Raw genomic sequence first — 21,604 nt, 5'->3', positions numbered from 1 at the left:
GTGTGTGCGTGCGCGCGCAGGGGGTAAAAAAAGACGTCATTTCTGCTGAGTGTCTGAACATGATATTGGGAACAATTCTGCCACAAATAAAACGAATGACTCAGCAGACGTGAGCCCGACGACGGGCGAGCGAGAGAGGGGAAGGTGAGGGAGGATAAAGGGCGGCGTGGACTGTGGCGAGCATTTCATCGGGGCTGATGAAAGGTCACGCCCGTCAGAGTGTGCAGGACGGCCTGAAGTGTATCCACCACGGATCAGATGAAGACCTCACAGCGAGGCTGTCTGACGTTTGTCATTCAAACCGCATTAACAAATCCCATCATGCTACAGGACAAGACAAAAACCTAATTACACAGTGCAGATGGAGGTAATAAATGATCAGAATAATCAATCATTTGATGCTGAGTTAGATTTATTATTGATAATACATTTTACATTCTTAAACATTTAGAGGTAAGTAATATCTTCCATGATTCTGAGATCAAGTCGTTGCTCCCTTAAGTATCATGTCGCATCCCTTCTTTAAAAACAGTCTCTAAAGCTTCATGAGCTGTAGGTGATGATTAAAATGCTTTAATGTATAAAACAAACACGCACTCCGATTAAAAAAGGCTCAATGTTTATGTTGGCCTGCAAATGTCACTCTCTGCTAATGTCTTAAATTCACCAAGTGCCAAAAACATGGGGGTAAATCTGAGCTTAAAGCCCACAGGCAGGTAACTGCACATTAAATCATCAGTGCCATGTTTTATTCTGATGCTTCAGTGATGCACGAATGACTGGTCCAGATTCACCGTGACTCAGTCCTCCGTCATAACGAGTGTGACGGCGGCGACAGTGTGTCAGGTCTGAGATCAGACAATTTGCCAGGCAGGTGTTTTGTCACCTTCACAGCTCGACCACTGACTGACAGAAGAAAAAAACCTGCTGTCACGACTTTTCGGGTGACCTACAACGTTAAATGATGGGTTCACATTTTCTCAAGTTCACCTTTAAATAAAAGCACAACACACATTTGTGCATTGAAAGTGTTTTTGGTGGCTGGAGCTGCTGCTCCTGGGCACAAAGGGATCCCTTCCTCAGGTGGGTCTGAGCAGCCGTGACACGAAGAGGAAGCTGTGTGCTAAAAGAAATAATTTGGAGGATGCTCACTTAACTGGACTTCCTCTGTTTTTCCCTTTTTTCCTGCACACAGTCTTTTTACATTAAGGTTTAGGTGAAAACAAACAGAATTGTGACATTATTGAAATTTTACAAGTTTTTTCATCTTTAAATGTCACTGAATAAATGGCAATTAGCGACATGTGCAAAAGAAAAGCTGAATATGAGCGTGTGTTCAGTCACTCATTAAAAATCAGGCGGCACTTGTGGTTTCAGTGGTTAGATGCACCGAATGAGAGACAGTGCGTCTCGGCTATTTGGCTCCACCTGCTGGAGACATTGTTCCACTGTCCTCCTCTTGGTCTATTTGGTCATGACGACCTCTTCCAGCATGCTTGCTCTCTTTATCAAGACTTTCATTCAGTAACTTGAAGTCAAAGGAAATAAAGCAAAGTGAAAACTTGACATTTAAAGCTTCCATTTCATCCATCAAAGTGTTCTAATAGCTATGGTTTCTTTTCACATTGTTAAGTTCTGTCCAACAAAGTCACCAAGTGTTATCAAAAGATCATGTAAACTTTTTTTGTGGCTGTTTTATAGTTTTAGAGGCCAGGGAGTGTTGCGTGACCTTAAACTTCCTACTCGGGCGCCTTCTTCAGGATCCAGACCTCGTTCCTGCGGTTGGTCAGTTTGAAGGGGCTGTCGTACCCGGCTGTGTAGAATGGCTTGTCGACGAATTGGACTCCGTCTCTCTGCAGGCTTTCCACAAGTTTAAGGAGCTCCTCACGCTTAATTTTCTCACTGGAGAAACCACCGTATGTCCTGGAAGATGATGGATTTAAAGTCATTATTTTAGCAGTTCTATTCTGTCCTTTTTTGGTCTGATATCTGGAGCTATTTAGTAGGAAAAAAAGGAGGAAACATGAATACAAAAGGGTTCATTTTGATAGTTTTGATAACGAGAACGAGTTGTCGTACTCTACCTGACGTAAGCTGTGAACTCTTTCCTGTGCTCCACAAACACCTCCGGGTCCTTCGGCTCCGGCGGATTGGCCTGATGCTCCTCTGGGATGTAGAAGGACACAGTGAACTGGGATTCACATGCAGGACCGGCTCCAGGGTCCACGCGGCACGACACAGGGGCCGTCATCTCCACTTTCACCTCTGAGGAACAAATGTTCAGGTTTAGGCTGACAGGTATAAAAGGAAGATGTAAATATTATAAGGAATGACTTTGAGGGTTGGATTGATGTGTAATCAGCTTTTGGAAGACGCACAGATATGAAGATTTCTAAACAAAGCTCTAGTTTCCAGCTGGTGAATCTAAACTTCAGTGTGTGATGACACCTGAACAGATGGGGGACATGTAAACACGACGCGTGGCAGATGTGGAGGATTAAACACCGGGTTTACAGATCACACTCTCCTCACGCTGCAGACCTCAAGAGCACAAACAATATGTGTTCTCATAACTAATGCGGCTGTAAACTGCTGAGTAAGACAAAGGCAGCGACGCGGTAACAAAGTGCTGAGCAAGAACTAAAGTGCACTGTTTCATCGACTCTTGCATTTATTCATCGACTCCCTTCTTGCAACATTTGAGCATTATCGACTTGACTGATTGTGTTTAATCGAGCTTCAACACCACAAAATAAAAGCCTCAGACGCACTTCAACACTGACAGAGTCTCAACCAAAGAAAGACCATTACAGGCCTTTTATTGGCCCGGCACCGCACATCCATGTGGCATTGTGGGAGCAGAATTGATGAAACTCACTGTTGTGATTGTTGCCTTGAATGTAGTTGAAGAGCCTGCCGAAGCCACTTTTCATGGCTTCATCCCACTGCATCCCACTCCGAGTGGTGCTCACCCATTTAGTGGCGTGATAGGTGCGAATCTCATAGTCTTGTCCCTGCAAAAGAAGGATGCATACATGCACACACGTAAGACAACCTTCTGCTGATTATTTGTTCCTAAATTAAATTAATTAAGAAATGACAGGAATTTCTATGATTAGCTCTCTAGCATCACAATATCCCAAAGTGACATCTGCAAGCATTTTGTTCAACCATCAGTCCAAAACCCCAAAGATACTCATTTTAAAGTGACATAAAATAAAGTTTCTCACAGCGGAGAAGCTAGAACCTGCAAATGTTTGGCACTTTACCTTGATAAACAGTTAACTGGCGAATAAACTAATTCTTTCAGCACACAGAAAGCTTTGAAAAATCCTAAAACATCAAGACCTCCAAATGTTTCATTTCTGCTGAGATAAAAACAGACAACAAATCCTCACAGCTGAGAAAGGGGACAGTTTGGCATTTATGCTTGAAATACACACAACTCCTGTCACATGGCGGTGTGATAAACAGAGCCACCACCATCAGGCCAAAGGTTTACTGTCCTTTTTATACGAGTGATCTGGGAAATATTTACCTGTTTCTCCTCCGGTGTGAACGGTGGATTCTGCAGTCCACTGGAGAACAGAGCTTGTCCAACAGCTTTCAGCATGGCTGGTCTGACGGTGCCCAAAGCTTTCTTCTTAAAGTACAGTAGCGACAAACTCAACTCACTGCAATGCATCGCATGTAGAGTTAGGCAATATTAAACCTCGTGTTTCTATGTAACCCGTCACATCAAGTCACATGAGGCTAGTTATGTATCCAAACGCGCCTTAGCTTATGAAACGCTTGTACACATACATATTCAATTAATATGATAATTCGTATTAGGCTAAGTAATCCTTCAAGGTCTGACTTCACGTGTTTTGCGAGTTGTAAAGTTACTGCATAGGAACAGAGAGAAAGACACAATTACCTGTAGATTCACGCGTTTGGACCCTGCTGTCAGTACGCGGAGAGCGTTTGTTTTGTAACATCGCTTCCGGTTACATAAACCTGAAATGTGATTGGCTGAGCGAACGAAATTTCAAAATAAGAGGCCCGATCTTAAATGTCGACGCCAAGGAGTACATAAAGAAGTAGAAAAGTTCAATTTTGGTCTCCATTTTAAAATAAGTCTGAGTGTGTTTGGTCTTTTCAACATTCATACAATATAGTGAAGGAGAATTTAGGGCTAAGTAATAGCAAATACAAATTTAAATGCCCTCTCAAACATGAAAAAGTGGCAAAAACTAAGTGTGGGTTTAATTTACGGCAAAATATATGAAACACATTTTGGCTGCAACCATCTGACGTTGGCCAAAAATGACTTAAGTTGAAGCAACAATTCGACATTTTGGGAAATACTACCTGGGAAGATTTTTCGTTAAAATAAAACGTTACGAAACTGCAGCCGGTTAGCTTAGTCTAGCTTAGCTTAGCTTAGCATAGAGGTTGGAAAGGGTTAAACAGCTACTGTTTTGTTTTTTTTTTTTCCTTAAAAAAGCAACAAAATCTACCATACGAACACTTCTAAATAAAGCGAACTAATTAGCACGTATAATATACGTTATAACTCGTTTGTTTAATCCATGTAAATACCAAAGTTCACTGACATTTGACCATTTTTGGGGGAGTGTGTTTGACTACGCCCACCAGGAAACCAGCGGGGGACAACAGGAAGTTAAATGCTTCCAGGAAGTGTACAACACACAGTGTACTTCACTATTGGAATTTCTTTGTCTTCTTTTAAATGTTTATCACTAGCTTGTATAGTGAAAAATACTGAATGGGCTGTTAGTTTTAATATAAATTAGGGTTTTCATGGCTAAGCAGGAAACAGGCCGAGGTGTGTCGGCTGCTTTTGGATATTCAATTACTTGTAAATTTGTTTATGAATGTGAATCACGGAAGAACAGCATAACCTGCATTACCTACATTATTGGGTCATTTTGTCCGACTCCCCTTTATTTACTACATTATTATTTACATCAAAGGGATCCATAGCTAACTTTACAAGAACAAAAATAACTCATTTGCAATATTTAAAAAACACACAGTCTGGGAAAAATGAGGCACAATCACAAAGAGGTGTCGGAGTAGAAACAAACTTTAAACCTCTCAGGACACCATCCAAATGCTTAACACTCACACACACACGCACACACGCACACACAGACGATGTGATGGACCAGGTATGAATGGGAAACAGCAACTACATCTGTAACTGAGCATGATTAAGGTGTTTGTTGTAATTACGCTGCAGTTTTGCAGGTGTGACAACAAGGAGACTGTTGGGGTGAGCGCATGGTCATGGTCTCCACAGAGAGCAGGAGAGGAGCAGGTATATTTCCGGCAGGTGTAGAGCGAGGCAAGCCAGGCTGTGTTTACAGATGCATAGATAAGCAATTGTAACTCTAACATTATCCAGATTGTAGATGCATCGTTCTTGTGATGTATGCACACACACACACTCACAAACACGCACACACAAGCTTTGTATGGACAAGGAACTGGAAAACTTTCACCTACAGGGACATGCAATCCAACGTAGAGACAGCAGCAGCGTTTTGTCTCCATATTGTCCTATGAGGAGTCTTATTCATTACAATTCATAGAGCCACGGGCAGTGGAAAAGGCAGAAAGAGAGCGGTTTGTCAAACGTCCGTTGCTTGCAGAGTTCAAATGTCACTGCTAGAAATAGCAGCTAACAATTCATCACTTCAGCCCCAGAGCTCCACTGACGAGCTGCTAATCATTTCTCTGAGCGACATGATATGGAGGAACAAGAGGACCTTGACAATGGTTATAAAGCAGCTTATTAACTGATATTTAACTGGACAATAAAAGCAGAGATGAATAAAAATGTAACTTTTAAAGGTTCATTAAATATAATGACAGTGTTGATCAATGTATTGGTAGATTTATTTTATGAATCCCTCTCTTCATGTCAAAATAAATATCAGTTGAGGCATCATGTGAAAACCTTTGCAAAGGCTCTTTATCCTCCATAAGTTAGTGCATTCTGCAGGTTGTAGCTAGCGAAGCTCTGGAGCTCTGTGAGTGTCTCACGGCTGGTAATTCTGGTGGACAAAGGACAAAACATAATCTTTGGACAGCTTCTCGGGGTCCATCCGTGTCTGAGAATCATGGACTATGACCCCATCCACCCAGGCCCAGAAGAGCCGCTCCGAGTGGCAAACACTGAGGACAGAGACAAAGAGAGGACACTGCTCATTCATCAGATCACTTCAGCTGCTGTTAGCTTTTCTATTATCCGCATGACAGAACTGACTGATTCACCTGATTAAGTCAAATATAAACTGGCTCAATGTGGATACAGAAGACGGTACGTACTGGAAGGGGGCAGCAGAGTTGGGTGGCATTTCATAGGTGGACTCCTTGGTTATCTTATTAAAGAAGAACTTCATCTTGGAGTTTTTACTGTATGCCATCGTCCACGGCTCTGAGGGATGGAGAGGGAGGAGACATGTTAGCACATTTTCAACACATTTAACAGTTCTTGACTATACAAATACTCCAGAGTGCTTTGTCCACAGGACTGTTGAGGCCCTGACGTAGGTCAAACAAATCGAAGTGTCATTCTTGACAAACAGCACATACAGCATACATACCATTGACAGTCTTAATGATGTAAAGGCCCGTGGGAAGGAAGTGTCGGTCATCTCTGCCGGTGTAGGACAGACGCGGGACTCCTCCCGAACTCTTTGTCACCTTCATCTCTAGTCTGGATGAGGAAAAGAAGAGAAAATAGGAGAAATCATGAGACACTTGACCTGATATTTCAGAGATCATGTTGAGTACCAGACAGTCGTCCTGTCATACCGAACAAAGATCTTCTCCATTTCCTCCAGCCTGTAAACCTCCTTCACTCTGTTTGGGAGAAGAAAAGACACATCAAACACATGCTTTTGGACATGAAAATACTCGACTCTGAATAATGATTTGTGCATTGAGAACAGTTCAATTCATTCAAATTGATACCTGATAGGGTTCATGTCTGGTCTGCTGGGTTTGGCCACTGCCTTCACAAACTTCTCAGCCATCTGGATCCTGGACAACAGGCTTTACTTAATAAACTACAGTAAACTTCTAAAAGCGCAAGCATCAATGATACAGGCGATGCCGTCCTACCTTTGGTTGAAGTGCTTATCTCTGACGTCAGTGCCATTCAGGACAAGTGCATCCATTACGTGAACTGCGTTGATTCTACGCTGAGCTTTGCCCTGAGGACAAAATATCCTGTATTTATACCATTTACACCATGTGTAAAACCATAACAGCCACATAGTAACCGCGAACTTCATGAGAAAGCACGACACAAGTGCACATCATCCAGCGAGAACAACTGTCATGATCTCAGTGTTAACAGAAATGGAGCCAAGCTTAGAGAGGCTCGGATACAGGCTCCCATATTTCATCCGTTTGGCACCTCATCTATCCAGCCCCTCCTCTCACCTCGCCCTTCAGCTCTTGGACAATCTCCACACTGAGAAGTGTATCTCTTGGCAGTTCCAGCTTGAAATTCTCCAGTTTCCTCCAGCGCACAGGCATCTTCCCATCCCACGTGTATATCTGAGACTTCTACACAAGCCAAGGGGAAACGGAGAGATAAGATAAAAAGTTGAAAGCAGGTTCAATCACAGGCCACCATGTGTTGTAAAAAAGCAGTAAAGCCTCTCTGGTCACAGCTAGCCCTCTAGATAAAGAATAAAAACAGAAGGGGTGAATATGTTGACCTTGCTGCTCTGTATTTTCATCTTATCCTGAAGAAAAGAAAACAATCATACACATAAAATAGCTGAATTTGAGGACACTGGCCTGGGTGTGCCAGAGTGCATAAACAGCTGCTATCTGGCATCAAATATGGCTTTAAAAAAAGAAGATTGTGCAAGTGTGAAAAACACATAACTACAGCGCAGTGTGATGAAACACAAGTTCAAGATCTCACGACTCACCCCCAGCGCCAGGAGGAAGATCTGCTCTCCACCTCCCACGATGCACCTGTGGTCCAGGATATGACGCAGCTTCTCGATTGTGCTGGAGTTAAGAGGTGTGAGTTTACACTGGAAAGACTCCACGTCTGAATTCTGAGGTGCAGCGGGTGTAAGGAGAGGCAGGAAGACGGATACGGAGACACATTTAAAACCGGCCCAGTTCCTACAGTGTTTCATAGGACATATCTGTACAGCCCAACTAAAGATATAAAATTTGTTTTAATACCAGATTTTGGACCACTACCTCTGGGAAATATTCAGGCTTAACCAATCTGCACAAAGATGCTTAACATTTGTGTTTTACTTTCATTATTAACAAGTGGAAAAACAGACACATTTATCAGCGCTGCATTATTCCCAGTAGGACTGCTTTAATCCCAGATTTATCAGCTGACCTTAACCAGCTCGTAGAACTTGGACTTTGGGTCTGAGGAAGCAGGAGTGACTCTGGCCTTGTCAGGGACCTGGAAATGGACAGAAAATGTATTTTAGTTCTGTTTTAGTCCAACGTCAATGTAATACATGGATTCCAGTTTCTCCACTCACCCCCCAAATTTTCAGACACTCCTTCCTGATGTCTGCTTGCTTTGGCTCTGAAAGGGATCTAGAAGAACAAAAACCCAGTTACATACATAAACACCATCACACATGGCTGTACTGCATCAGAGGTAAATGCACAGAGTACAAGTACAAGAGAGGTGACTCACGGGTCCATGACGTAGGCGTGGATCTTTGCCAAGGCCTTGATCTGGACTACACAGTGGCTGCAATGAGAGTTCATAAATGTCTGTAAGTCACTCAGTTTGACATGAGGAGGTGAAGGCTTTTGTGAATATTATGTGTCTCTACCTCTCATTGGAGTTAATCATAAACTGGTAGAAGTCGGGGTCTTCCTTGATGATGCTCAGGGGGACCACGTCCGTGACGTCATTGTCCGAGCTCTTCAGCTGGTTCAGTTTCAGGTTCACCCTGAACATGTATTCCCTGACGGCGTCTGAACCGGGTTTCAGACCACGACACACGATGTACCTGCAGGTGGTGATGAATACAAGGAGATTTAGACATCTCTTCTCAGTCTAAATCAAAGATTGGGTCCATAACAGAGTGATGGTCCCATTTCCTCTAATTGAGATGCTGCACAGGCAACCTGATTGTAATTTTGAGTTTGGTTAATGGTGAAGAAAAACAGGAAGTGACACATTTTTTACTGTTTTCAGTCTGCACGCCCCACCGAGGCTAAATGAACCAGATCATCCAACATAGGATCCAGTGACGTTCTGAAGACTGCGAGCCAAACATGCTGCATGACCATGTGACATGTCGTGTGGATTTACACAATTTGTTTTCCAATCAGCGCTGAAATCTCAAAATGAAACAAACACACACACACACACAGAGCCCCACCTCTCAGAGTTGGCGGGCCTGCTGGTGACAGGCTTGAAGAGAGAGATCCGGTCGAAGCAGAGGTAGAGCAGGTAGACCAAACCCACACTGAAGGGGGTGAAGAGGTCAAAAGTCTTACAGACAAAGTGACCACCTGGAGAAGACAAAATGTAACAATGTAAAGTCGCCTGATACAAACCCAATACAGACATGAACATGATGCAGGCAGATGAAGACTGAAGGGAAATGTTTTCACTGGTTTGACAGTATTTTAGGACACCAGGAGCGGTCCACTTTGCACGTTTGCAGATTATTTCAGAGACTCACCGCTTCATGCACATGTACAGCGTACACATACCTGTCCTGATTGTAGAGATGGCCGTGAGGAACTGACAGAGCAGCAGCTGTTTGCTCAGGATCTCCTGGATGTTTTCCTGGCCTTCCACAGAGAAACCCTAACAGAGACCAGAGTCATTAAAACCAAACGTGATCCAATCACTAAACAGAAAGATGAAAATCTGTGACCTCATCCTCTGTTTGAAGTGTATTTTTTACATTTCTGCATGCTTTGAAGCAGAAGGGTAGCTACACATACAGTCTGCAGGACAGAAATGATGAAATATTCTCACCCCATCTGCCATGAGGAAGTGCAGCCCTCTTTTTTCTGTACTCTCCAGGACAAAGTTTCGGAAGGCAGTTATGTTTTCTGGCCGTGTGATGTCGCCGTCCCCATCCACCCCTCCCTCACCTGGGATACACAGAGGTCAAGCTTCGCCTGAATCATTCATCACCTGAGACATGACCAGCTTCTGTTCTCCCCTGAACGTGATGTGCATGCACCTACCATAGTAAGGCTCAAACAGCTCGCTCGGCGCTGCGTAGAAATCTTCCAGTTTGAAGTCACAGGGTCCTTTCAGCGTCATGCCAAACCCCTTGGCATGCCAACGCCTCTTCCACAATATGTACTCTGAAAAGCCCCCAGGACCTGCACAGACGTCACCGAAGTACAGAAGCTCGCCCTCGCGGTCCTTAGTCAGAGGTTTCTACATAATGAGAGAGGTTTGTCTCGCCATCTGTTTCTATGGGCCTGTGTGTGCTGAGCCAGCAAAAGTTCAGTGCAACACATACCGGCTGTTACTCTGACCAACTCACCCCTTGTGAATCCTTTGGGTTGGTGAACATATTGTCGAAGCAGTGGTCAATGTTGGACATTTTCATAGCAGCTCTAAATACAGGAAGAAAGCAATACAACTTGTCACCGTCTTTAAATGGTTGTCACACTACAGAAAACTAGTACACAGCTGTAAGCATTTATCTGAAATTAACTACTAGGAATGGGAATACAATATAACCAAGGTATTAAAATAAGCAATTATATGCAATATACAAAATCCATTATAGCTTGTGTTACTGATGGAGAAAACTTCAAAACGCAGGCATTGATCATAAACTGCATTTATTCATTTGTGCAAAGTAATAAAGTTACTTACACACAATGATTTGTCCATTACTGTTTTTACTACCTAAAGACTGACCTGTTGAGGAAGATGCCTCCTCTGATCATCTCGTAAGGGTTAGCGCGTGTCCGTGCTCTCCTCATCTCCTCACCTTCCAGGTTATCAAATACTGACTGAACATCAAACACACACAGTGGTTACATGACTCGGGGATATTGCAGTATTACAATTTGCGTCCATCGGTTTTACAAAGTGTTCCTGAGCCCCTGTAGTAATCTCCTTTATACAATCATGTGTTCACAAAGTGGTGAACCTCTCTCCATCCTTGCTTGTGAATGTTCTAAACAGGTGTTTCTGGAGCATTCCACTACTTCCCCAGTCTTTTGTAGCTCCTGTCCCAACTTGCTTGAAATATGTAGCTGACATCAGATTCAGAATAAGCAGATATTTACAAAAATGTAAGACTGTAAAAAGTAAGATAAAAAGGGATTAAAAAGAAGCAGGAGTTATAACTCACCTTGCACCTTAGAAGAGTGTGCAGGAGGTCTTCAGTGCAAAACTCTGTCTCATCCTCAATCTTAAGTTTTCTCTGTCAGCAGTCAAAAACATGATGTTAAAAACATAATGTATTCATATGAGGCAAAAGCATAGGTCTGAGTGAATACTGTGCGGGCTATATATCTTTGTGTGTGTCTGAATTTGTATTTACCCGTCCCAGAATCATCCAGTCACTCAGCTCATCTGAATCTGGAATTTCTGTGGTGCATTCTGGGAACCATTCTACCTTCTCTATGGCACTGGGCTGGACAGACCAACAGAAAATAAGAGAAACAAAGGGACAAAAACAAAGGAAATGGGCCACAACAGATCATATCAACCGGCCATCATGATATACACATGAGAAAGTAGTTTTCAGGAGAGAAAAAACAATTGATGGTTCAATAATAGACATAGAGTTCACATAATTTACAGAAAACACCATTAAAAGCACCACATAGTCATTATTTACTGCTGTGTACCTCTGCTTCATCGCGCCAGTCGACATTGAGCTCCCCCTGAAAGCCTTGCAGCGTGAGACCGAGACCTCTCCTCCCTCGCTGAGTTGAGGCCTCTACAATCTCTTTGCGTCCCTGGCCAAACTTCCCCAGACCTTCACCCTCACGGAAGCCCATCTTGGCCTAAAGTTGGAAGAGAGAATAATGGAGTTAGGAAAAGACAGTAGAAAACTCTAAGTCTTCTGAATACTAACAGTGAATATGTCACAATATATCTAATCAAAAATCCTAAAACACAGACTCTGAGACAGTTAGCTGTTAAATATCTAACATTAGTGCCGGTTTCATTACCATGAGTTTCTGTGACACACTGTTGTACATGGAGAAACTGGAGGGGGTCTGTGTGGTATCACTGTCTTGGTCATCAAAGGAGGACACGGAGGGCCTGGAGAATCCCTCCCTGTGATCCTCCTGGTCACTGAGGGAATCATTTTGACTCGAGTCTAGAAAGGATCAGAGACACACAGGTACAAGCCAGGTAGAAACAGCAGTAGGCAGAGACACCAAAGTAAACAAACAAACAAACAAACAAACCTCAGCAAAAACCACAACAACCTGACGTTTCTTAGACAAACACCAAAGTGGGAAGCGGTTTTCAATATCAACTATACCAATTAAAATGTCTGATTTTTATCTAAAGTCATGGTAGGCATTGTTTGGAGGGGTAACATTAATCAATCTACCTTGTCTGGATAACTGTGACTCTTCATCTGAGCTGCTGTCATCACGACGCCTCTTTGTCCCCTGCAGTGGTGTCGATGCAGCCTCAGTTCTTCTCTTCATTGTGGCTGAAACACGGCAAGACAAGACAGAAAGAGTAAGATACTCTGTCCGATGGATGCGGTGCAACAGCTCACAGAGGATGCAGCAGAAAACCAAGAACTGTGACAGGAAAACCCAAGCATGGATTAAGGTCATTTTAAACAAAATGAAATGGACCAGGGCAGCAGAGTCTACCTTCATGTACATCTCAAAAAAACAACAAAGGCAGCCTAAACCACAACAGCAAGACGACAATGATGCACGACTGAGAGACAGCCAAAAGCCTTGTGATGCAAACTGCTGAAGCTTAAACAACTTATCAACTCAGTGACTAATGGATGGACTGAAAATCTAAAAGTGCTAACTAGAAACCGCATGCAAGCACACAGTGAATGGCTACTTGTTATTTATTAAAATGCTTTCAAAACTATTTTAAGACATCACTTTAGACTGTTTAATCGTGATTGTTATTTGGCATTAGGTTTGACCTTTACAAAGTAAACAATTAATGGATCATTTTAAAAACTGTTGAGAATGAAAATAGCTGTTAGTTGCTGCTTTAATGGCCACATGATTATCAATTCAGATTTTCTCACATATGAATGCTCAACATATATAAATGACATATGCATTAAGAGAGGGAAAAAACTGTAATCAGCCCTTTGAACAGTGAGCAACACAACAGTGGATAGTGCTCTGAACTCGTATATCTTTGGTCTAAATTGAGAGATAGTGCAAACTTGCTTTGTTCCTTGTCATTTTCTGCAGTTGAAAAGGGGGATTTAAGGAGTTTTTCCCCAAAATCTAAGGAAAACACAATGCAATACATGTATGTTCAGGGGTTCAGTGGCTGTACTGTTTCCTATCGTGACATCAGATGCAGAAAAAGCGGCAAAGCAATCAGAAATCAAATTATAGTCTACAAGTCTTCACATTACCACGCATATTAACGGCTAACTGGTTTATTTTGGACATTAAGGTTAGTGCCTTTCATTACATTCAGAGGAGGCGTAAAATGTGGCTAGGTCACATAACAAGTTTTAACACAAGCGATGTGTTAATCTTCCGCGTTGCCAAAAGTTGACAATTACAAGCGACGTCCACATTACAGTCTAAAATTAAATTTCTTGCAAATTTGGACGGTTACCTCTGTGGTTATGTTGTAGTTAGCACCAGTCAGCTATCAAAGTTTGGTTAAGTCGCCCATGTCACTCTTCGAGATATATCTTTGCAGGAAACACAGCTAAGGTAAACAGGTTTGGCTGGTTACTGTCAGTGTGAGTGTTTTCGGTGTTTTCTGTGAAACGTAACTGCGCAGCTGTAGCAGCATTAGCTGTTAGCTAGCTAAATTAACCAGCTAGTTTTTACCAGCTCAGAAGAAAAACTTCACTCTTCTGTGGTGAGACTGCAGCGACTAAACGTTGACTCCACATACGTTTCCAGATTTCCCAGTTAGATTTTTATTTGCAAGGAAACTTCCTGAATAAATACGGTATTTTTTTTTTTTTTTTAAGTTTCCATTAGCCCGCGTTCTGATTTTAGAGACTTCAGGGGTCCTTCCTAACTGACGACACGCAGTAATGATGCGCGTGACGTCACGACTGTCCATAAAAGTGCCTGTGTGTTTTTATTTATTTTTGTTTATTTTCATTTTATTTTCAAATTTTTATTTTATTTATCATTTTATTGATGACCCCTGCTTGGATTACCTTATAATGGATTATGAATGTCGTATACAAAGATAATGCCTCTCTGTTGAGGATATAACATTGAAATGAAGAAAAAGTGTCAGATAGTAAGACTTTATTGATCCCACACCGGGGAAATTAAGTATGACAGAGCACTAACCTTTATTGTTCATCTTGTCTAGTCTATGGTATGACTATACACAAAATTACAAAAATGATGTACTTACACAGTAACAACACAGGATTTCCTCTGCTGTTATTTAACTTGTAACGGGTTGCTAGGTTCCTAGGTTAGTGGTTTTTATCAGCATTTTTTGTTTGAAAAAATGTCAAATACAACAATTAATCCTGCCTGTCATCTCAGTTAAACTGATAAATACCACAGACACTGAAGTGGCAATCTGGATTATGTGGACGCAGACAGTTTAAATTGTTTTGTGCCTAAGAATAACATTAGCTGGGACTAATTTACATAAAACTTTAATTGCATTGTTTTATGTGTGTGATTAAGTGATTAGATTTTCCTTTAATCAGTCTTGTACGTCTGTTACATTGGGCTAATCCGGTCTTGGCATGTGAGGGATCCTGAGCTGTCCGTCAAAACAATTATTGGCCTATTTCCAGTGGTACTTTACAATAGATTATTAAAATAGTTTCTATGCTTTCCTGTAAAAAAGAAAGGCACTCAGGAACATGTCAGCGTGACCTTTATGGCTCCAGACTGTTTGCACATTGAGTGAAAATCATTGTACTCCCACAGGCTAAATAAATAATCTTTTCAGTGCATTTCCAGAATGTGAGCTGGTGAGCAAGGCACAGCAGATACTGCAGAGTTATTCAGTATCAAGTGAATGCTTTCGTGATGCAGCTTGAAGTGAACCTGTCAATGCATCGCATGCCTTCACTGATGGGTCGCTGAAATCCCTCTTAGAAGAAACAGTGTCAATAACCTATTCTCGTGACACAAAACAGATAAGAAGAGGAAGCACTCAAGCTCTGCTTCCTGACAGTAATTCTTTGAAATATTTCTGAATATTGAACAAAACTCTTCTAATGTGTGCAAAGCTGACTTCTACAGGATATTGGAGATATTCACTGACACATTTTAACCATTAGTTTTTATGTGTAACACAAATTGTGTTAATAGAGCACACAGCTATTTGTGGCGGCTTGTCTAGGATGTTTCCCTGCTTTTTATCAAATACATGCTGGGATAGGCTGCAACCCCCCAGCCATGAACCTGATTAACAGTATAAAGCATAGAAAATTTATGGATTGGTTAAGGATGAGAATTTGTAAAAATCAGGTTCCTCTATGACGACAGAATGTGTGTTTTTGTTTTTGTTATGCCGAGAGAAATCCTTGCCAGCATCCACTGTTGGAATCCAATTGGCCTTTAATTGTACCTAATTGTTAAACTGCCTGCCTGTGACCCCAGCAGACGTCATTACAGTGTTGCTTTGTCATTTGCTGGTGGGTTTGTGCGTGTCTCTTCCGCACGTAATTGGCAGCCAGTGGACCTGGAACATCTCTCACAGGTATATATTAATCCACCTCAACTCCAGTTGCTCTGCTAATCCTCCACTGACACAAAAGCACGTTCACATGAAGACACACACACACAAACACAGTCCAACACCACGTGACCGGCTTACGCAATGAAGCCAAGGCTTTATGTACTACCTATAGGCACTGCTCTCGCTCAGGGGAGATCATTACAGTGCAGGTGTGTGTCGGTCCACCTGGGTTAGGGAGCGAGGACTGTGTGTGACACAGGGGAGAGCTGCTGCTGCTACTGCTGCTGCTGGTGTAGAAGATCCAGGCCGAAGGGACACAGAAGGAGCAGAGGGATTCACGGGGAGAAAGTTGCCTGGCAGGAAGTCCTGAGGGCAAGTTGCAGAAGGCTTTTTTGTGGTCTCAGCAGTGTAACACTGGAGAGAACAACAACAATGTTTTTTCGCATCCCTCGACTGACCCCTGGATATATTAGATTCCTCCAGGTGCGTAAGATGCTTCAGGCCGATTTTCTTCTTTAGATAGATTAATGGTTAGTCTTAGATGTAAAGGGACATCTGCAGTGGCACAACAGTGGAGCAAATTCCATTAGAGCCTCTACTAACATGTCAACTGTTGCGCTCTAGAGCCTCTGCTATGCACATCTCCCTCTCGACTCGATCCAGTAAACAGTTGGTGTTGTGTTGTAGCAAACAGAGACTTAGTTTGTAGATTTTAAACATGGCAAACATCAGATTTCTCTTCATGCTTCCTTTGGTATTCATTAAATTGATTGACTGTTTGAGTTAAGCCATCTTGTGCATACCTGAAGAGAAGTAAATAGAAATGAGAGTTTTGTATTGAACTCACTTCACCGCTCTGAAAGCTCATTTTAAACCGATGCCACTGATGCTTCACTGGCCACAGAGTGTCTGTGTCATGGCAGGATTTAGAATAGAGGATTACAGCAGCCTGTCTTTGAATGGATTTGAATGAGATATGCCTTAGCTCCCAGGGGTCAGGTGAAATGCCCTCTAATTGGATCTCAAGAGGACTAGCATGAGATCCATGTTCCCGATGGGTATTTCAAAGACCTGCAGCTAGATTTAGGAGCCCACAGTGTGGCTTGTGTTTGTTTTAAAAATGGACAGCATCAAACCTCATTATCTGTGTCTCAGCTCCTCAGAGTAACACACCTGTTGTGCACCTTTGTGACTGAGAGGATGCTGCTCTGTTGCTGTCTGTGAAGATTACATATCTCCAAAATGTCAACTTTTATGAAAATAATTAAATTCATATCTGACTTTAGGACATGTCTCGGATTGGCTCAAATTTCTGAGATGCTCCCAAACCTGCAGAGGACCGACACAGAGGCGGTGACTGTATGAGTTGGCGCAGTATCTATTGAAACTTGACAAAATGGAGGTTATAGTGCGACTCTTTCCTTATGGTAAGACCATCGCTGGGGTGAGACAGGTGTGTGACCAGAGTCACCTCTTTAAAGACTCTACCGCAGCCAGAGCCAGGAGGAAAGCTGCTAACACGCTGCCTTGGTCCCTGGCAATGATAGCGCCCGGTGGTGGTTGTCGTGACCCCTGCTCTCTCTTTCAGACTCAGGCAGCCCAGACTGTGCTGCAGAGCCGGGAGGCCCCTGTGATGCCGCGCGTGGCCGTCCTGCTGGGTCTCATGGGGATCGGCATGTCCGGCTACAGCTGCCGCCAACTCACACTGCACTGCAAGCCGTCCAGTCACCTCTTCAGATGAGACGGATGGAGAACGCATACACATATTTGTACTTCTGTCCTTTCCGGTTCCTTACTGAAATAATGCAAACCCTACTGTAACCCTGACCATCACAACGAAATGTCTAACCCCAACCCTGATTCTAGCCTAACCCATAACACCTGTCATCACTTTCCAAAACTTGTCCCCACTATATAGCAAGTACAAATACACAAACATGCACACACACACACTCACAGATACACACACACTTTTTACATGAAGGCTTAAGTTTGACACTTTGGGAAATTTGCTTCTTCCATCCGTTTCTTGGCTCTGAGCTGCTGCCAGGAAACCAGGGGGGACTCCAGGAAGTTAGTGGTTGTGGTTGAGAAAACTTCACCACATAACTGTCCATAAACAGCAATTTGTTGATTTTATTTGTGCAAAATAAACAAACAAGATATAATGTGTTCATTATTGTGCTTTAGATGCCATTGACAGAGGTTTCTCAGTGCTAACCAGCTGCTGGCCATAACCTTGTTTAAAATATGACAATAATGTCTCATCGGTCTCATCAGGAAAGTGAATTAATGTATTTCCCAAAGTGTCAAACTACTCCTTGAACAGCAACATGGGAAGATTAAGAAGCTTGAGGGAGGTGATTCTACCAGGTTCTCTGTTTCTGCTTTTGTTTTTCTCTGTGCATCCCTACTGAAATGTGTGGTTCAAGCTCAGTATTATCCTTGTCCTGGATTTCATTATGATTTCGTTGCATTTGAGATGAAAAGATTGTTGCCTTCAGGCTCCGTTGGTGCAGTAAAAAGTCAAATCCTCCCTGTTAAAAAACTGCCCCTCCTTTTAAGCATAGTGCAGTTTCTTTAATATGCAGTGAAACAGAAAGGCAGCTTTTGATGTATCTGATGGACTTGGTTGATGTTGCACTTGAACCACAGCCCCTCCCTCTACGCCTTATCGTGGGAGCATTCAGTCAGAATTTACCATTTAAATTATTTTTCCAAACACATCAACTGTCTTTAAAGACACGTTTCTAAATGCAACTTGAGCTGAGCCCCAAGAAGTCTCCACCAAGATCCTCTGTCCTTTAATCACGATTACTTTTCCTCTGGCATTTTGGCAATTTCCATGATGCAACACAGCGCTCCTGCGTCCCTCCCCCTTTCGGGGTGCAGCCAGCGTTGTGACATCTTGACCTGTTTGCTTGTCCAGGACAGGAAACAGAGCGAGATGTCACATCAGAAGCAGCTTGCACTCAGAGAATCAAGGCTTTACGTTACTGTGGGATCTCACTCTTGAGTCTGGAGTCGCCAGTATGACTTTTAGCCCTCCTGGCATCTCTCTCCTTTGTGTGTGTGTGACAAAATACCAGAGGACTAAGTAAGGAACTGCTCTCAGTCTATTTGACTGAGCTCGATCCTGCACAGAGAAAGTACAATACAAGCAGAAACAGAAGTAACCCGTGATCTTTGATGTGTGAATAATGCTACTTTGCACTTTTTTGTGTACATATCTTGTACATAATCGTGTACATATCACTTTGATGCTGTATGAGATTAGTAGGAACATGACAGTGGGTGCTACCAGCCTGTGTTGTGAGCTGGACGGGGCGACATCTAGCTGGACTGACACACGGCACTGCTGTGTTGTTGTCAGGCAGAGGAACCAGGACAGCCACCCTGGATTCCACCTGAACAACACGTGAATCCACCTGGATCTCTCCCCGTTGCACACCACTGTCCGACAAGATAAACGTAGATGAATGACTACTTCGGTCTCTTAACATAGGTAGACTTTTTTTTTTGGCTGTATATTTGTTGTGTACAATGCTTTGTAATGGAAAAAATAGATGACTTTGACAGCATATGAATGTATCACCGACGAAGAATGGAAGTTAGCAGTTATACTGTAATTGTAAAGGTGATTGTGCGTCCTTCCTGTTCTGGTTAAACACACGAGGGGTTTATTTCTATGTCTAAGGAAAGATTAGCATGATAGCAGGTCAAAAGGTGTGTGCAGTGACACAGTGATCCCTCACAGATCCTCTTAGGATACCTGTCTTTTTTAGACCAGCTTATACTTACATATGAGAGGGTTCACTAACCCTGAAATGGAGACACGTAAGAGTGTGACTTCTGCAAGTCTGGTTATTTGTGTCCTTTGACCTGGTGACAGGGATTTGGACTGAATAAGGGATTTCAATGATGATTTTGAATAATATACAGTTGTTTGTCATTTATTGCTGTTGCGTGGCCAGTTTTGCTTAGTTTTTTGTTAGGTTTTGGTTTGTCGACTGTTGGTCTTCATTGTGGTACAAAGACTCAAATGCCACTTCAGCAGTCTCATCTTGGGTTTGCATAGATAAACATACAAATGTTCATCGGTGTATATAAACAGGGTGTTGTACATTTTGTAATTTTGTGTTTCAAGTGAGTTGTGTAGTGAGCTTAATTCAGCGGCAGTGACACTAGGTGTGTGCCGATTGGCAATCAGATCAACTATCTGATCTTCATTTATTGCTGTCTGACTGTCTGTCTAGAGGTAGAGACAATGTGATGATATGAAAATGCAGATGATGAACTGACCCAGGTGGCATTATTCCTTAGATTTGCCTGAGTGATGTGGAGCATTACAAATGCGTAACAAAGCACCTTTGAAAATGCACTATTTTGTGTGATTTAATCATGCTGTGTGCAAGAATAAATAAAAAAGGTTGTAAGGAACTGGGCAGATTTGTTGTTTGTCTTCAGCGACTTTATGAAAAATGCTGTGAAGAAAAAGAAGAAATACCTCCTTCGTGCACTAGATGTCAGCGTAGATCTCCAACATGGATTTCTCACACTGAGGCAACAAACCAGCATCTTTGATTATCTATTAGGGTGTGCAAATGGGCAGCCTGTACAGTATGTCAGCGATAGAAATGAACCCAGTGGGCCCAACACAAGCCTTAGTATTCAATCAGTGAAAGAAATATTTTCATAAACAAGTGTTATTTCATGAAAAATCAGTGCAAACCTATTTAATCTGCCAGCCATCACTTCAGTATTGTTTTGATAGACAAGGCATCATGTTGGATGCTGCAGAGATGCTCCAGCTTCTGGGCTAAACCACAAACATCTCACTTGTGATGCTTGTGGTTTGTCACTCTGAACTGCTCAACTCAGGTTGATCTGCGCATCAGACAGTCACCTCCAGTGCTGCTTGTTAGCTGCTAGCAATTAACGCTCAAGGCGAAGTGTTCTGACCCAGTTATAGATCTAAGCTGCTTTGGAAACAAGCCAAACTCTAACCCAGTGGGAGCCAGCCAGGGCTGCACTTGTGTCACTCTGGGTTTAAGGGGAACTTAGAAGACTTGAGCTTTACGGAGAAAATGTGTGGAAATTTACCAGGAAGTTCCAACACCTAGAGTGATTAACACAGGTTTAACCATGAGCTGGACACTTCTAAACACCGGCGTGTGTGTTAGAAGGTGTTTGTGCTGGAAACACACCCGTTCATCATTTTATCACATTCCCAGCCTCAGGAAAGAGAGGAGCCAGGAGTGAGGGACAGACGGACACAATGTCTTACTCTCCCTCACTCTCTCCAAGTTCACACACACACACACACACACACACACACACACACACACACACACACAGAGGTCCATTGTGTGTCTGTTTCAGTGGCTTCTCCTCAGGAGGCTCTTGTTACCGTCTCTTACAGCCAGCAACAAAGAGCTGAATGTCTTTGCTACCAGAGAGATGGATGAGAAGAAGTGAGGGGCATGTCCACAAGGTCTTTTAAACATTTAAAGGCTTGATACTGCCTGTGTGTGTATGTTCATGTGTGTATCGCTCCCCAGAGGAGTTGTGAGTGTTATGTCTCTTAAACTCTAATCTTACAGTATCATACCTGTATCAAATGAGAGCAAATACCAAGAGTAGCCTGATATGTCTCTGTGTGATGTACCGCTGCACCTGTGTTAGGCTCTGAAACAGCTGCCTCAGGTGAGTCTGTAGAATCGCTCCATAAATGTGATAAAA

The 21,604-nt window shown here is 42.7% G+C and overlaps 2 protein-coding genes and 1 long non-coding RNA gene across 7 annotated transcripts; 1 reads left to right on the top strand and 2 right to left on the bottom strand.

The window, feature by feature from the left end:
* Positions 1 to 394: 394 nt before the first annotated feature.
* Positions 395 to 3,976, bottom strand: hebp2 (heme binding protein 2). 4 transcript variants are annotated; one of them, XM_076755484.1, is made up of 5 exons: positions 3,920 to 3,976; positions 3,539 to 3,674; positions 2,879 to 3,014; positions 2,085 to 2,265; positions 395 to 1,923 (listed from the first exon to the last, which is right to left on the bottom strand). In XM_076755484.1, the coding sequence occupies exons 2-5, from the start codon at positions 3,611 to 3,613 to the stop codon at positions 1,740 to 1,742; spliced, it is 576 nt and encodes a 191-aa protein (XP_076611599.1). In that variant the 5' UTR covers positions 3,614 to 3,674; positions 3,920 to 3,976; the 3' UTR covers positions 395 to 1,739. The 4 variants fall into 4 exon arrangements, with proteins under 4 accessions (XP_076611599.1, XP_076611600.1, XP_076611601.1 ...); XM_076755485.1 differs by having other exon boundaries at positions 3,539 to 3,643; positions 3,920 to 3,972; XM_076755486.1 differs by having other exon boundaries at positions 3,539 to 3,640; positions 3,920 to 3,957.
* A 1,098-nt stretch (positions 3,977 to 5,074) lies between these two features.
* cmtr1 (cap methyltransferase 1) lies at positions 5,075 to 14,260 on the bottom strand. Of its 2 annotated transcripts, none has more exons than XM_076756774.1 (24): positions 13,805 to 14,260; positions 12,579 to 12,683; positions 12,187 to 12,338; positions 11,860 to 12,018; positions 11,550 to 11,642; positions 11,358 to 11,429; positions 10,919 to 11,013; positions 10,536 to 10,608; positions 10,228 to 10,426; positions 10,013 to 10,131; positions 9,742 to 9,838; positions 9,405 to 9,537; positions 8,850 to 9,029; positions 8,708 to 8,764; positions 8,547 to 8,604; positions 8,396 to 8,464; positions 7,962 to 8,093; positions 7,462 to 7,587; positions 7,138 to 7,229; positions 6,988 to 7,056; positions 6,829 to 6,876; positions 6,618 to 6,730; positions 6,340 to 6,448; positions 5,075 to 6,186 (listed from the first exon to the last, which is right to left on the bottom strand). In XM_076756774.1, the coding sequence occupies exons 2-24, from the start codon at positions 12,676 to 12,678 to the stop codon at positions 6,051 to 6,053; spliced, it is 2,481 nt and encodes an 826-aa protein (XP_076612889.1). In that variant the 5' UTR covers positions 12,679 to 12,683; positions 13,805 to 14,260; the 3' UTR covers positions 5,075 to 6,050. The 2 variants fall into 2 exon arrangements, with proteins under 2 accessions (XP_076612889.1, XP_076612888.1); XM_076756773.1 differs by having other exon boundaries at positions 14,026 to 14,223.
* A 1,675-nt stretch (positions 14,261 to 15,935) lies between these two features.
* Positions 15,936 to 20,302, top strand: LOC143336745 (uncharacterized). The gene is made up of 2 exons (XR_013078547.1): positions 15,936 to 16,345; positions 17,451 to 20,302. It is a non-coding gene; the product is annotated as an uncharacterized LOC143336745 (long non-coding RNA).
* Positions 20,303 to 21,604: the final 1,302 nt, after the last annotated feature.

The sequence above is a fragment of the Chaetodon auriga genome, chromosome 18, assembly GCF_051107435.1.
Source record: "Chaetodon auriga isolate fChaAug3 chromosome 18, fChaAug3.hap1, whole genome shotgun sequence".
Classification (NCBI taxonomy): Eukaryota; Metazoa; Chordata; class Actinopteri; order Chaetodontiformes; family Chaetodontidae; genus Chaetodon; species Chaetodon auriga.
The sequence above is the reverse complement of the archived record's forward strand: the minus strand, read 5'-3'. Positions and strand labels throughout refer to the sequence as shown.